This window comes from Capra hircus, chromosome 18, assembly GCF_001704415.2.
Source record: "Capra hircus breed San Clemente chromosome 18, ASM170441v1, whole genome shotgun sequence".
Taxonomy (NCBI): Eukaryota; Metazoa; Chordata; class Mammalia; order Artiodactyla; family Bovidae; genus Capra; species Capra hircus.
The window spans coordinates 64016489-64030952 of NC_030825.1; the positions used below are offsets into that span (position 1 = coordinate 64016489).

Consider the following 14464-nt stretch of genomic DNA (forward strand, 5'->3'; position numbering starts at 1 on the left):
CTGCACCGATGCTCCTTGATGGGGGTGTTCAGGGGTGGGGGCTGGGAACCCAAGAGGGGCCCTCCAGGGGTGGGATCACACAAGGGCGAGGACAGGACTGCCCATCCTGGAAATACAGAAACTCACCCACCCACTCACCTACCCCTTATCCATCCACCCTGTCACCAACCCACTCTCCCATTCACTTCTTCATCGGTTCATTCACTCAGCCCTCAAAGCTTCAGTTTCCTCACCTGAAAAAATCATGATAATGGTAATACCTACTGCATGTTTGCTCTGAGGAGTCAGTGAGGATTCACTCAGTTATTCATGAATTTTTCTGCTCCCTTGCCCATGATTTATGTAGATTTTCATACCCATATTTCCCTCCCTTCTCTTTTTCCCCTTCCTTTCATCATCTGGGGTGCAGTTTCAACCTCTGGTCAGGGAACTAAGATCTCAGAAGGCATGTGGCATCAGTCAGTCAGTTCAGTGGCTCAGTCGTGTCTGACTCTTTGGGACCCCATGGACCTCAGCCTGCCAGGCGTCCCTGTCCATCACCAACTCCCAAAGCCTACTCAAACTCATGTCCATTGAGTCAGTGATGCCATCCAACCATCTCATCCCCTGTCTTCCCCTTCTTCTTCCACCTTCAATCTTTCCCAGCATCAGGGTCTTTTCCAATGAGTCAGTTCTTCACATCAGGTGGCCAAAATGCCTGCCCCCCCAAAAAAAGAGACACAGCCAAGAGCCAGATCATATAGGTGCTAGGAGATAAACCTAAGGCGCTGGGATTGTGTGTACCTGCAGTGAGGACCCTCAGGAGGTTTTAGAGGGAAGTGGCATGGATTGGTCTACTTTTAAGATTCCTCTGGCGCCTCTGTGGAGGAAGTGTTTTGGGGAGTGGTAGTGATGAGGATGAAAGGCAGTAAGTCTCCCTGGAGAAAGTCAGCATCTGGGGCTCCAGTGGGCTGAGAGACTAGAACCCCGGAGGGACTCAGCCATCACTTCCTTCCCAACGCCCAGGACTGTCCTCACCAGGCAGACAGACCCCCATTCAGTCCACCACTCGCCTGCTGACTTCATGTTATCCTTCCCACTTTACAGAGTGGGAAATAAGGGTAACTGACTTGTCTAAATTCATGCAGCTGGGGGAGGAGAGGAGGCAGAGAGCCAGCACTCTGTGGGTGCTGTTCCCTGAGCTGAGTGGTGGGGATGATCTAGAGACGTGTCTCACTTAAGTCCCTGACCTTGTGGGACTCCCAGACAGGTCAACTCATTGCATCGAATTGCAAGAGGGATTCTTAACCACTGGGCCACCAGGGAAGCCCTTACTGCAATTTTTAAATAAAAATCCAAACTCATACAAAAAATAAATCCAAGATGGAAAAATATTAAAAAATTAATGGCAGGATCTGATCCTTCACTTGGGCCTCTCTGCTCTAGTCTAATCCTGGCCCTGTTCTAATAAAACTTTATTTACAAAAGTAGACAGCCTGTGCTCATAGTTTGCCAATTTCATTTCTTAAACGACTGCATTAAAATAGCATTTTCTTCCTACAGGTACAATAGTTGTAACTAACCTTGAGACCATTGATAATAGTAAAATAAAATAGGAAGTGGTGCATTTTGAGTATGGTCGCTTTTATTTAATGTATTTTACTGAATTTAATTTTTAGTACTAATTTAGTAAAACTAATTTATAGTAATGATTGTGTATAACAACCAGGTCACAAAGTTCCCTAAAATTTAGCAACCAGGGGCCAGTGCTGGCTGGTCCCAGCACTTGGCTGTGTTTCCCACCTGGTAAGAGAAGTCCTGGGTGGCAGGGCCAGGGTGAGAGGGAAAACGGGGACACAAAAGTGTACAGTTTGAGGTCTAGTACACCTCAGTTTAACTTGGGTTTATCAAGATTCGGTTCCTCTGTCTAAATGTTGGATCGGTCCAGGCCTCCGGCTTTCAGAAATTTGGACCGCCCCAGGCTCCGTCCCAGCCTCTCCTGGCCCCGCCCCTTCGCCTGCTCTGTTGTCATGACGACCGCGTCCTCAAGCCGTCACGCCCGCAAGCCCTCAAGCCCGGTGGTCGTCGGTCAGCGCTTCCACTGGCCAAAAGTTCGCAGCCGGCAGGTCTCGCTCACTCTCATTGGCCAGTTGATCGCGGCGGTGCCAACCTGCACACTCCCATTGGCCGAATGAATGAAAAGGGCGGGGACTGTGGGCAGCAGTTGAAGAGGACCCTTTGGACCTTAGCGCAGCCCCGAGCAGGGAGGGAGGGAGTGTCTCGGGTTATTTGGAAGGATAAAGGTGAGGCGGGTGTGGAAGGGGCGAGAAGTCGGGGCAGGTGCGAGGGGAAAGGGTGGGCAACGGAGACTCGATGTTTGGAGATTCCTAGGTTGTCCGGACCGCACGGCGATGACTACGCCGGCAGGCTCGGGCACGGGCTTTGGCTCTGTGTCCTGGTGGGGCCTGTCCCCGGCAGTGGACCTGCAGGCAGAGGGTGAGTTCCCCGCTCAGGATCACAAATCTTGCGACGCAGCCGCTGCCTTCACAGCCAGGCAGACAGAGCGCTAACGTTCTCGGGGGCTCCAAGGGCGCCCCCCGCCCAGTGGGCAGCCTAGATGCCTCTGTGGACTCCGAGTTCCGGAACGCTTAGAGGCACAGCTCCGGTTGAAACCGAGGCCAGGGGTGCAAGTCCTGCTGACGGTGGCTGCAGGGGACGCTCTCCAGGCCGCAAACTCCAGCCTGCTGTCATCTTCTCAGGTCCTCCTGTGGATCCAGATTCTCAGGCCGAGAACCCCGAGCTAAATGTCCTGCTGTTGGGTTCAGTGGATGGGCGGCACTTGCTACGGACCTTGGCCCGGGCAGCTCTCTGGCCTCGAAGGAGGTTCCACGTGAGCTGGGATTATGGGGTCTTGGAAGGAGGAGGATGAAGATGAGAGCCCAATTTCCTGAGTCCTTGAGGGAGGAGGGAGCTGGGGACCCAGACTCCCTCCTGGGGAAGGATGGGGCTGGAGTTGGGGGCTCCTGGGTTGAAGTGGGGGAAAGTGTCTAAAGATGGGGCCTCCTGAGTAGTGACGGAAAGGAGGGTTCTGAGTGCCCACGTTTCTGTGATCGAAAGAGCGGGACTGGTGCACAAGTCTCCGGGGTCCTGTGGAAGGAGAGGGCTGAGATTTTCGACTCCTGGGTCTGCTGGGAGCCAGGGACACAGATCTCAGAATTGTTCTTCCCTGCCCGTCCTTTTAGTTTTATGTGCTGGAGAATAATCTGGAAGCTGTAGCCAGACACATACTGATCTTCAGCCTAGCCCTGGAGGATCCTGAGAAGATGGGGCTGCAAGGTCAGCAGAGACCCAGGCCATCTGGCCCCCAGCTCCTTACCCCTCCCCGCAGGAGTTCTGGCATTCCAATGGTGAAATTAAGCACGTTGCACTTTGTTCCCTGTTCTATCACTTGCTCACTCACTTGGTAGCCCGTACAGCCTCAGCTCTTCCTACCTTTGAAATGGGGCTAAAAAGAAGGCTTCCGAGAATCATTCAGAGAATTCCAGGAGATAATCCACATAAAACTCTCAGATCTGTGCTTAACACAGTGTAAGCATTCAAAACCTCCTGATGAGGGAGAAGCCCAAAAGAGATCCAGGGAGTTCCTGAGAGGTCATGAGTCCCCCGGATGTGGGGACCATTTGGCTGAGCTGAGCTCTGTCTAACCCAAAGCCTCCCTCAGGCTTGAGTCTCCCCTAGTGAGAGGTATGAACCCCAGGGAATCTGCATGGAGGAGGCATCCTTGGAAGTGAGACTATAACAAGGAAAGGGGAGGAGGAGGATTTGAGTGGGAAATTGACTGTTTTCCAGTAATAAAAACTTCAGCTTGGTGCCTAGAGCTAATCATTCCCCCCTAGACTCAGGCAGGCTGTGTTCAAATTTGACTCTGCTTGCTGTGTGACCTTGGGCTAGTGTCTATCCCTTTCAGGGCTTCTGTTTCTACATTTATAAAATGAAGATCCTAAAAGTTCTTCCGCCATAGAATTCTTATAAGAGTTTAATGAAAAAAAATGCATGGCGCCTGGCTTATGATATAGACTCCACACATATTAGCGATTATTGTTACCATGATTAAGGATGGTAGGTGTCATTAATAGCCAAGGGCTTTCAGAAGACATTGCACAGATTTCTTAATGCATCTTGTAAAGGCTCTTAAACTAGAACTTATCTAACCTAACTAAAAGTATATCGTTCTCTCTTATAAGGTTCTTAAACAACTAAGTTCAGTTCAGTTCAGTTCAGTTGCTCAGTCATGTCTGACTCTCTGCAACCCCATGAATCGCAGCACGCGAGGCCTCCCTGTACATCACCATCTCCCAGAGTTCACTCAGACTCACGTCCATCGAGTCCGTGATGCCATCCAGCCATCTCATCCTCAGTCATACCCTTCTCCTCCTGCCCCCAATCCCTCCCAGCATCAGAGTCTTTTCCAATGAGTCAGCTCTTCGCATGAGGTGGCCAAAGTACTGGAGCTTCAGCTTTAGCATCATTCCTTCCAAAGAAATCCCAGGGTTGATCTCCCTCAGAATGGACTGATTGGATCTCCTTGCAGTCCAAGGGACTCTCAAGAGTCTTCTCCAGCACCACAGTTCAAAAGCATCAATTCTTCGGCGCTCAGCCTTCTTCACAGTCCAACTCTCACATCCATACGTGACCACAGAAAAAACCATAGCCTTGACTAGATGGACCTTAGTTGGCAAACTAATGTCTCTGCTTTTGAATATACTATCTAGGTTGGTCATAACTTTTCTTCCAAGGAGTAAGCGTCTTTTAATTTCATGGCTGCAGTAACCATCTGCAGTGATTTTGGAGCCCCCAAAAATAAAGTCTGACACTGTTTCTACTGTTTCCCCATCTATTTCCCATGAAGTGATGGGACCAGATGCCATGATCTTCGTTTTCTGAATGTTGAGCTTTAAGCCAACTTTTTTGCTTTCCTCTTTCACTTTCATCAAGAGGCTTTTTAGCTCCTCTTCACTTTCTGCCATAAGGGTGGTGTCATCTGCATATCTGAGGTTATTGATATTTCTGCCGGCAATCTTGACTCCAGCTTGTGTTTCTTCCAGTCCAGCGTTTCTCATGATGTACTCTGCATAGAAGTTAAATAAGCAGGGTGACAATATACAGCCTTGACGTACTCCTTTTCCTATTTGGCACCAGTCTGTTGTTCCATGTCCAGTTCTAACTGTTGCTTCCTGACCTGCTGCTACTAAGTCGCTTCAGTCGTGTCCGACTCTGTGCGACCCCATAGACGGCAGCCCACCAAGCTCCCCCATCCCTGGGATTCTCCAGGCAAGAACACTGGAGTGGGTTGCCATTTCCTTCTGCAATGCATGAAAGTGAAAAGTGAAAGTGAAGTCGCTCAGTCGTGTCTGACTCTTAGTGACCCCATGGACTGCAGCCCACCAGGCTCCTCTGTCCATGGGATTTTCCAGGCAAGAGGACTGGAGTGGGGTGCCATTGCCTTCTCAGGTCTTAGTCGTGTCCAACTGTTTGCAACGCTATGGACTGTAGCCTGCCAGTCTCCTGTGTCTGTGAGATTTCCCAAGCAAGAATAATGGAGGCGTTTGCCATTCCCTTCTCCAGGGGATCTTCCTGATCCAGGGATCGAACCCTGGTCTCCTGCATTAGCAGGCAGATTCTTTCCTCCTGAGCCACCGGGAAGCCCTAGTTCTGTCTTACAAGATTCTGCTAACACACACAAATCTTCATCTCCATCTCTATATAACCTTTCCTTTTTTTCTTTTTTAACGTTTCCTTTCGTAAGGCAAGAGAAACTTAAGCAGGACATTCAGGATTGGGGTTACCTGCGGGGCGGGGGCGTAGGAATAGGCGAGGAGACCCAGGTGAGGTGCGAGTTACTCTTCATGTTTTAGCTTTTGGGATGGGTGGGGAACTTGCCTGGGTTCGCCATGTTCATTACACGACTGTGGGAGAATACCATCTCTATAAACTGGTGTCGCCGTCACGGATCTCACGTGTGGACTCACCCCTCTTCTCCCTCCGTTATTTTCTCCCTACTCCCCGCAGAGAGGAGCGAGACCTTCCTGGAAGTGTGGGGGAACGCGTTGCTGCGCCCCCCGGTGGCCGCCTTCGTGCGCGCCCAGGCCTGCCGCCTGGCTCACCTGGTGCCGGAGCCCGACCGCCTGGCGGAGCAGCTGCCCTGGCTCAGCCTGGGCGCCCTCAAGGTGCCTCCGCGTGGCCTCCCACCGTCCCCGCCGGGGACCCGGGTGGCGGCCGGGCTGTCCAACAGGGTCTGCGTGGATGGAGCGGCCTGAAGGCTCCCCGGCTCCCACCGGGCCAAATGGCCCAGGGGGAGGCCTCTGCTCTCGCAGCCTCGGTCCCTTCAGCGGAGAGCTGCGAGAATCGTTCCCCACGCCCCGCTGGGGAAGGGAGGGTCGGGGGGAGACGCCACGGTCCCTGCAGCCCCCTCTCCCTCGTTCTCCCCCACACCGGCCTGGCCGCGCAGTTCCGCGAACGCGACGCCCTGGAGGCCGTGTTCCGTTTCTGGGCCGGAGGGGAGAAGGGGCCGGAGGCTTTCCCCATGAGCCGCCTGTGGGACTCGAGGCTGCGCCAGTACCTGGGCTCCCGGTACGATGCGCGACACGGCGTCAGCGACTGGGACCTGCACATGAAGCTTCACGACCGTGGGGTGAGGGCTGCGGGCGGGGCTGGGGTCCCGGCCCCGGGGGTGGAGGAGGCGGGGCCGGGGTCCCCTGTCCTGGGGGAGGAGGAGGAAGGGCTGGGATCCCCTGTCCTGCGGGTGGAGGAGGAAGGGCTGGGGTCCCGGTCCTGGGGGTGGAGGAGGCGGGGCTGGGGCCGGTAAGTTTCACAGAGGCCTCTTTCCTTGCTCCCGGCTCTTTCCAGGCCCGAGTCATCCATACCCGCGAGTTCAGGCGCTGGAGGGACACGGGCGTTGCCTTTGAACTCAGAGACTCCAGCGCCTATCACGTGCCCAACCGGACCCTGGCGTCCGGTCGCCTCCTGAGCCACGTGCGTGCGCCCTGGCTGCTGCTGATTCTCGCGGCTGGGGAGCCCCAGAATCCGAGTTCCCCAACATTATCCTCTCTCCCTGCTTTCCCAGCGCGGGGAGCGCGTGGCAGCGCGCGGGTATTGGGGGGACATCGCCACGGGGCCCTTCGTGGCCTTCGGCATCGAAGCGGACGACGAGACCCTCCTGAGGACCAGCAACGGGCAGCCGGTCAAGGTTTGAGGCTGGAGGTGCTGGGGCCCGAGAAGGTACGCGAGGCCCCCCACTGCCGCCCGGGCCCCGCCCCCGCCTCCAGCCGCCCCACCCGCCGCCCGGGCCCCGCCCCTTGCTACGTCCACGTGACAGCCCCACCCCCTCTACTTCCCAGGCCCGGTCTGGAAATCTAAGTGCGTCCGCCAGATACCTGCTCTGGGGGTGGGGGCGTGGGAAGGGGAGCGTTCTCTAGGCCCCTCCGTGCCACCGCGGCCCTGCGGTCCTAGCTCAGCTTCTGGCCACGCCCCTTCTACCCCCAAAGACCGCAGGCGAGATCACCGAGCACAACGTGGCGGAGCTCTTCCGAGAGATGGCCGCCTGGGGGCACCCGAGAGCCGCCGAGGGGGACCCGGAGCAGGTGCAGGGCGGCGCCGAGGGAAGCCCGGAGCCCGGTAAGCCGCGGACCCGGGCTGTTCCCTTGAGGTGGCAAGCGGGGCTGGGGCGCTCACATCTGGGGGAGAGCGGGACCCGGACCCTCGTCCCAGGCTTCAGGCTCCGGGTATTTGAAGTACAAGTATGGACCGGTACGGTGTCTAAAGCCTGGACAAATGACCTCCCCTTTCCGACATCCGGTCTGTTTTTCACTCTTCTCTTTGAATTTCTCTCCCTTTTCCAACTCTTGACACCATCCTTACTATTCTGAATTCCATTAGCAGAATTAGCAGAATTGTGATACCACGTGCAGATATTCAAGAGGCTGAGAACATTTTAACGAGGTTCTACGTTTCAGATTATACCGCTGGAGAATCCCCCGACCCAAATCTGGTCGTGCCTCTGTCTACCCATTACCTAGGTTGGCCCTCCCGGGTGAATGAATGACTTGTGTGGCCATGGGTCACCCGCTCTCTTTTCCTCTCGTGAATCTCAGTTGCCTAGTCTGTAAAATGGGTTTCTGCCTGCCAGACCAGTCTTCCCAGAATTTTCCAGGGATCTACCCAAGAGAAAGGAAGACAAAAGGCCTGAAGACGGACGAGGAGAGTCATCTCCAAGCTTCGAGTGTCTGCCTAACCCTGCTAGTCTTCCCTTCCCCGGCAGCCCCTGCCCTGGAGCCCTTCACTGTCCACTTCCTGCCCCTTGATTCTGCCCACACCCTCCACCACAAGAGCTGCTACAAGGGACAGTTCCAGCTCCTCTACGTGGCCTGTGGGTAAGAGGACCTGGGAGGCGCCCAGATCTTCCTCACCCAACCCCTCCTCCCTCAGACCCAGGAATCTAGGCCCCCAGACCCTCCTCAATCAGTGTCCAGGTCCCCAGCCTCCCTTCTTCTCTCAGAACCTCAAAGTCCGAGCCTCAGCCTTCCCCTTTTCTCTCCACAGGATGGTCCATCTTCTCAGCCCAGAGCTGGGGGCCTGCGTGGCCCCCGGAGGACGCCTGATTGTCGAATTAGCCCAGTGAGCCAGCAGAGGGCAGGGCGGGCAACTTCCAGGCCGGGGGCGGAAAGCGGGGGCCCCCTAACCCGCCGCTTCCTGGTTCCAGGTTCCTAGTGGACCTGCGGCAGGAGCAGCTGCAGGCGTTCTCCAGCCGGGTCGGGGAGCTAGCTCAAGCGGCTGGATTCGCCCCACAGTTGGGGGGCAAGCCCTCGGACACCTTCGCGCGCTTCTACAAGGCCGGGGACTCAGCTCCCGGCCACGAGGACCAGGCTGTGGAATCTGGGACTCCGCCCCCTGAAGTCCTGGCCCCGCCCCTTGAGGCAACCGGCTGGCCCTCTGAGAACCGGACCCAGCCCCTTGAACCGGGGACCCCACCCTCTGAACCCCTCAAACTGACCTCAGAGTCTCAGGCTTCACTCTTGGAGGCTTCAGTTCCGCCCACAGGGAGTCAGGCCCCCAAATCAGAGAATCAGAGTGTTCCTCCAGAGACCAAGTCCCCCATCCCCGACCTCTAAACTCCGGTCATAGAAGGAGAACGCGCCTCTAGAATACTCTCAGCAGTCTCACTCGGCACCAGCGGTGTCGCTAGTATTTCGGATTCCATTCCTGGGATTCTATATTTATTCCTAGAATTCTAGACTGTTCTCTTGAGTTCTGCCTTTCACTCCCAGACTCTGAAAACAGCCTGGAGATCTAGCCCTGGGGCTCTGCTCAGGCCCTCTGTGTGGTCCCCTCGTCTCCAGGCGTCCCATTCCTAACTGGGGGCTGGGGTGTCGCCTCTCACAGGCTGGTCTACCCTCAGGTGGGCCAAATAAAGAGAGCCAAGAAGTCTTCTCCAGGTGTCTGTGTCTTTCCTGCCCTCAGTCTGTCTCCAAGAATGGGAGAGGGAGGGGGTATGGGGGGGGTGAGCAAGAGGTGAATTTTTATGTGCTACCTGCTGAAGCATATTAAAAAGCAGAGACATTACTTTGCCAACAAAGGTCCGTCTAGTTAAGGCTATGGTTTTTCCAGTAGTCATGTATGGATGTGAGAGTTGGACTATAAAGAAAGCTGAGTGCTGAAGAATTGATGGTTTTGAACTGTGATATTGGAGAAGACTCTTGGGAGTCCCTTGGGTTGCAACCAGTCCATCCTAAAGGAAATCAGTCCTTAATATTCATTGAAAGGATTGATGTTGAAGCTGAAACTCCAATACTTTGGCCACCTGATGCGAAGAGCTGACTCATTTGAAAAGATCCTGATGCTGTGAAAAATTGCAGGCGGGAGGAGAAGGGGACAACAGAGGATGAGATGGCTGGATGGCATCACCAACTCAAGGGGCATGAGTTGAGTAAACTTCGGGAGCTGGTGATGGACTGGTGTGCTGTAGTCTATGGGGTTGCAGAGTCGGACACGACTGAGTGAATGAACTGCTGAAAGCCTGGGCACCCCACACCTGTATCCTCAAGTGAATCAGCAAACTGTACTGATTGGGTAACAGGTTTGGGGCACTGAGACTGAGCATAACATGGTGGGGAAGTTCCAGCCCTCAAGGAGACTGCAGTTTAGTGAAGGGGCGGGGCCTAGACTCCTGGGTCTGAGGGAGGAGTGCTGGGCGTCTGGACCCCTGGGTTTGAGGGAGGAGGGGTGGGGGGCCTGGATCCCCAGGTCTGAGGGAGGAGGGGTGGGGGGCCTGGACCCCTGGGTCTGAAGGAGGAGGGGTGGGGGGCCTGGACCCCTGGATTTGAGGGAGAAGGGGCTGGATTCCCAGGCCACCAAGGTGAAGGGGTGATCCAGCTGGAGCATGGCCCGCCCCACCCCTCACGCGCCCCGTTATCTCGAATCCTAGGCAGGGGGAGGAGGGGGCAACAGTATATTTAGCCTCCGTCCTCGCCCTTTATCTCAGAGTCCTCAGTGAGCTTTGAGCAGACCGGACGAGACAAGTCCCAGGGACCTTCAAGGTCACTCCGGACGCTCCCTCCCTGACCCTCCAAGAGCTCCTTGCCCCCGGGGTTCTGCCTCCCTCAGCTCCTGGCCTGAGACCCAGCATGGCGGACCGGTGAGTGAGGACTGGTAACCTGGGCTCTTGAGGCCGGAGGCGGGTGGGGGCTTATCTCCCGGGTCCCTGTGAGGAGTGAGAGTTGCGAGCCTGGACTCCACTCTTAGAAGGGAGGTAAGGACAGGAAACCCGGGTGTCCGAATGACATGAGAGTTTGGGACTCCAACCCCTAGGAGCCGAGAATGGGGAGCTGGTAGGGAGCTGGTACGCCGGAACTGTGGTCAGAAGGGCCTATGGGGTCCCTTGGGACACGGACTAGACAGGACCCAGGCCCACCAGTAACCCGCTTTCTTGGTTTCTCTCCCTCCAGGAGCGGCAGCAGTACGGTGAGAGCGGGCGTGGGCTGGCCCTGCGTGCCCGGGGAGGGGGCTGCGGGAAGGGCTCTGGGGAGAGAGACTGCAGCCCTGGAAGACGGCACGGAGACGGGTTGGGGAGGGGGTGTCCCCGTGGTAACTCAGCTCCATTCCCCCAACCGCAGGCGGGGGACACAGTCCCCGCGCCCCCTCCTGTCCGACGCCGCTCGTCAGCCAACTACCGCGCCTACGCCACGGAGCCGCACGCCAAGGTGGGTCGAGGGGCCAGCGAGGGCGCGGGGCCCGTCGGGGGGGGCCTCGCAGGGTTTAGATTCAGGTTATTAGGGCGCTGGCGGCCTGGGGAGGCGGGGCGGAGCCAGGGCCCCCAAGGGACTTTGGTTGTGGGCGGAGCCCAAGAGGAGTAAGGCCTTTATGGGACGGGCTTAGCAGAGAGCCGACGTCTGATTGGTGCGAGCTTGCCTATGGGCGGAGTCCCGCCGCCTCCGCACCTGAGAACGCTTAGAAACGGTGGGCGGAGCCTAGCTATAGGCCCCAGATTGGTGGATGGGGTGAGGGGCGTGGCTTCCCGCGGGCTGGAGTTGGAGGAGGGACTTGACTTGAGGGGGCGGGATTCTGATACTCCTCCCCCCGTCCTCCTTCGGATCTTCCTCCCTCATCCTTCCTTGCTGTCTTACCCCGGCAGAAAAAGTCTAAGATCTCCGCCTCGAGAAAACTGCAGCTGAAGGTACGGATGAGCCCGCGGAAAAGCTAGGTGTCTTCAGGGGGCGGGTCTTGGACGTTGGGGTGGGGCTTCGGGTGAGCGACTGGGCGGGGCCTGGAAAGTTTGGCGGCGGGATGGCCCTGCCAGGGAGGGCTGGGGCCCGGGAATGATGGACATCAACCTGGAGGAGGCAGGTCTCTGGAAGCCGGCCTGGGATTAGAGGGCGGGGCCCGGTGAGGGTGACTACCCCGCAGCGTCCTCATCCCAGTGCTGGGCCGCGGTTCCCGGCACCCCCTCCCTAGACCCTGATGCTGCAGATTGCGAAGCAGGAACTGGAGCGGGAGGCCGAGGAGCGGCGAGGAGAGAAGGGGCGCGCTCTGAGCACACGGTGCCAGCCCCTGGAGTTGGCCGGGCTGGGCTTCGCGGAGCTCCAGGTACTGGTTCTAACCAGGGACTCCGGCCTGGCCTAGGCTCCCAGATTCCTAGTGTCCGATCTTGCGTCCCTTGGGACTCAGGGGTATACTTACGATGCCCCCACTCTTCTGCTCAGGACCTTCGGGCCCAGTTTGTCAATTCTCACCCTTAGGAGTTCAGAAATGTGGCCCCCAGCTGCCTACAACCTCAAAACGCAGAGACTGGTTCCTCCAGCCCAACTCCAGTCCAGATTCTCAGAACCTCTGACTTTAGAACCTCTAAAGTTCCCCAGGGTCTGACTTCAAGCTACTCCTCCAGGTCCCCAACCCCTCCTCCTTCAGACCCAGGAGTCCAAACCCTGGGGTTTCTCCTCACTACACACACTGCATTCCTCCACCAGGACTTGTGCCGAGAGCTCCACGCCCGAGTGGACAAGGTGGATGAGGAGAGATACGACGTGGAGGCGAAAGTCACTAAGAACATCACTGAGGTGGGAGGCACTGGGCAGCCTGGGTCCCTTCGGGGTAGGGTGGGATGCCTCAGGCTCTGGTCTCAGCCTGGCCCCTTGCAGCTGCTTACAGCTGCAGACACCAGGAGACACGGGACAACTCTGTGAACCTGGCAGGGAGGGGCCAGAAGGATGAGCACAATAGGGGCAGGGATGAGCACAAAAGCCAGGAGGGGACAAAGCAGGAACTATGTTTGTGAACATTTGTGGCTGGAGCCTCAAGTGTTGGTAAGTCAGCTCAAGTGTGGGCCAGGGACCTGTGAGATGCATGTAACTGGACTGGGATGTGTCGGTGGCTTTCAGAGATGAGGCCAAGGCAAATTGGGTATCCAATTACAGGATGGGGAGCTTGGATTTCATCCTGAAGGTGGCAGAGGCCTGAACTAGGGAGAGCCTGGCTAGGGATAGGAGAGAATTGTAGGGTGGAGAAGTGAGGTAAGCAGGAAGAGGAGGGGGGTCTCCAGCTCCCTTTATGGCTTCACCCAGATCGCAGATCTGAACCAGAAGATCTTTGACCTTCGGGGCAAGTTTAAGCGGCCCACCCTGCGTAGAGTGCGGATCTCTGCAGATGCCATGATGCAGGCACTGCTGGGCGCCAGGGCTAAGGAGACCTTGGACCTGCGGGCCCACCTCAAGCAGGTGAAGAAGGAGGACACGGAGAAGGTGAGTGTGGCTCAGTCCAGGAAAGGGGGTGCTTGAGGGAGGAGGTAGTGGGCAGCAATCCTAGGGCCCAGCCTGAGGGTGGGTGATATTTGGAGTTGTGGGGAGAAGTATCTGGTAAGGGTCCTCCACAGGAAGTCTAAGAGGGGCACAGGAAATGCAAGAGTAAGATAGGATGTAGAAGAGAAAGACAGGGAGTGCGTTAGGGAGAATGGAAGTGGCGAATGAGCAGGAGGTACATGAGGGAGACAGGAAGTCCAAGAGGTAGACAGGAAGTACATGAGAGAGGAAGTGCAGGAGGGAGACAGGAAGTACATGAGTGAGAGGAAGTGCAGGTCGGTCACAGGAAGTGCAGGTCGGTCACAGGAAGTGCAGGAGGGAGACAGGAAGTGCAGGAGGGAGACAGGAAGTGCAAGAGGGAGACAGGAAGTGCAGGAGGGAGACAGGAAGTGCAGGAGGGAGACAGGAAGTGCAAGAGGGAGACAGGAAGTGCAGGAGGGAGACAGGAAGTGCAGGAGGGAGACAGGAAGTGCAAGAGGGAGACAGGAAGTACATGAGTGAGAGGAAGTGCAGGTCGGTCACAGGAAGTGCAGGAGGGAGACTGGAAGTACATGAGTGAGAGAGGAAGTACAGGAGGGAGACAGGAAGTGCAAGAGGGAGACAGGAAGTGCAAGAGGGAGACAGGAAGTACATGAGTGAGAGGACGGCAGGTCGGTCACAGGAAGTGCAGGAGGGAGACAGGAAGTCCAAGAGGGAGACAGGAAGTACATGAGTGAGAGAGGAAGTGCAGGAGGGAGACAGGAAGTGCAGGAGGGAGACAGGAAGTGCATGAGGGAGAGGAAGTGCATGAGGGAGAGGAAGTGCAGGAGGGAGACAGGAAGTGCAGGAGGGAGACAGGAAGTGGGGCATATTGGAAAGGATTGTCTGAGGGGACAAGAAGTATTCCAGAACCAGACCCTGCAATGGGCATCTGGAACAAGTGACCCAGCAGGCGGGAGGGCAAGTGGAGGCTACCAGGAAGACACGCTAACCTCTGACCCACCCCCGCAGGAAAACCGAGAGGTAGGAGACTGGCGCAAGAACATCGACGCGTTGAGTGGAATGGAAGGCCGCAAGAAGAAGTTTGAGGGCTGAGCTGACTGCCCACTGCCCTGACCCTGGCCTCGAGGATGACCCTGAGGAATAAAGCTTCTCTCTGA

The 14464-nt window shown here is 56.5% G+C and overlaps 2 protein-coding genes across 8 annotated transcripts; both read left to right on the forward strand.

Annotated features, from left to right (window-relative positions):
- On the forward strand, positions 2362 to 9464 carry DNAAF3 (dynein axonemal assembly factor 3). Of its 7 annotated transcripts, XM_018063097.1 has the most exons (11): positions 2362 to 2475; positions 2739 to 2869; positions 3222 to 3315; positions 6049 to 6206; positions 6488 to 6670; positions 6886 to 7011; positions 7103 to 7225; positions 7524 to 7653; positions 8297 to 8408; positions 8578 to 8652; positions 8738 to 9464. In XM_018063097.1, the coding sequence occupies exons 1-11, from the start codon at positions 2391 to 2393 to the stop codon at positions 9144 to 9146; spliced, it is 1626 nt and encodes a 541-aa protein (XP_017918586.1). In that variant the 5' UTR covers positions 2362 to 2390; the 3' UTR covers positions 9147 to 9464. The 7 variants fall into 7 exon arrangements, with proteins under 7 accessions (XP_017918586.1, XP_017918582.1, XP_017918581.1 ...); XM_018063093.1 differs by lacking the exons at positions 2362 to 2475; positions 2739 to 2869; positions 3222 to 3315 and having other exon boundaries at positions 5629 to 6670; XM_018063092.1 differs by lacking the exons at positions 2362 to 2475; positions 2739 to 2869; positions 3222 to 3315 and having other exon boundaries at positions 5629 to 6670; positions 6886 to 7257.
- On the forward strand, positions 10580 to 14454 carry TNNI3 (troponin I3, cardiac type). The gene is given in 8 exon segments (NM_001314239.1): positions 10580 to 10669; positions 10980 to 10995; positions 11148 to 11234; positions 11666 to 11707; positions 11986 to 12117; positions 12498 to 12587; positions 13092 to 13268; positions 14316 to 14454. Coding segments are annotated over 8 exon segments (639 nt in total). The 5' UTR covers positions 10580 to 10658; the 3' UTR covers positions 14400 to 14454.

What these genes read in the sequence shown, in the direction of transcription:
- DNAAF3 (XM_018063092.1), top strand. Translation starts at nt 5,903, where the DNA reads ATGGGTGGGGAACTTGCCTGGGTTCGCCATGTTCATTACACGACTGTG. An exon ending in TGAAGCTTCACGACCGTGGG is followed by an intron (nt 6,671 to 6,885) that starts GTGAGGGCTGCG and finishes GGCTCTTTCCAG; the next exon opens with GCCCGAGTCATCCATACCCG. An exon ending in CGAGGGAAGCCCGGAGCCCG is followed by an intron (nt 7,654 to 8,296) that starts GTAAGCCGCGGA and finishes CTTCCCCGGCAG; the next exon opens with CCCCTGCCCTGGAGCCCTTC.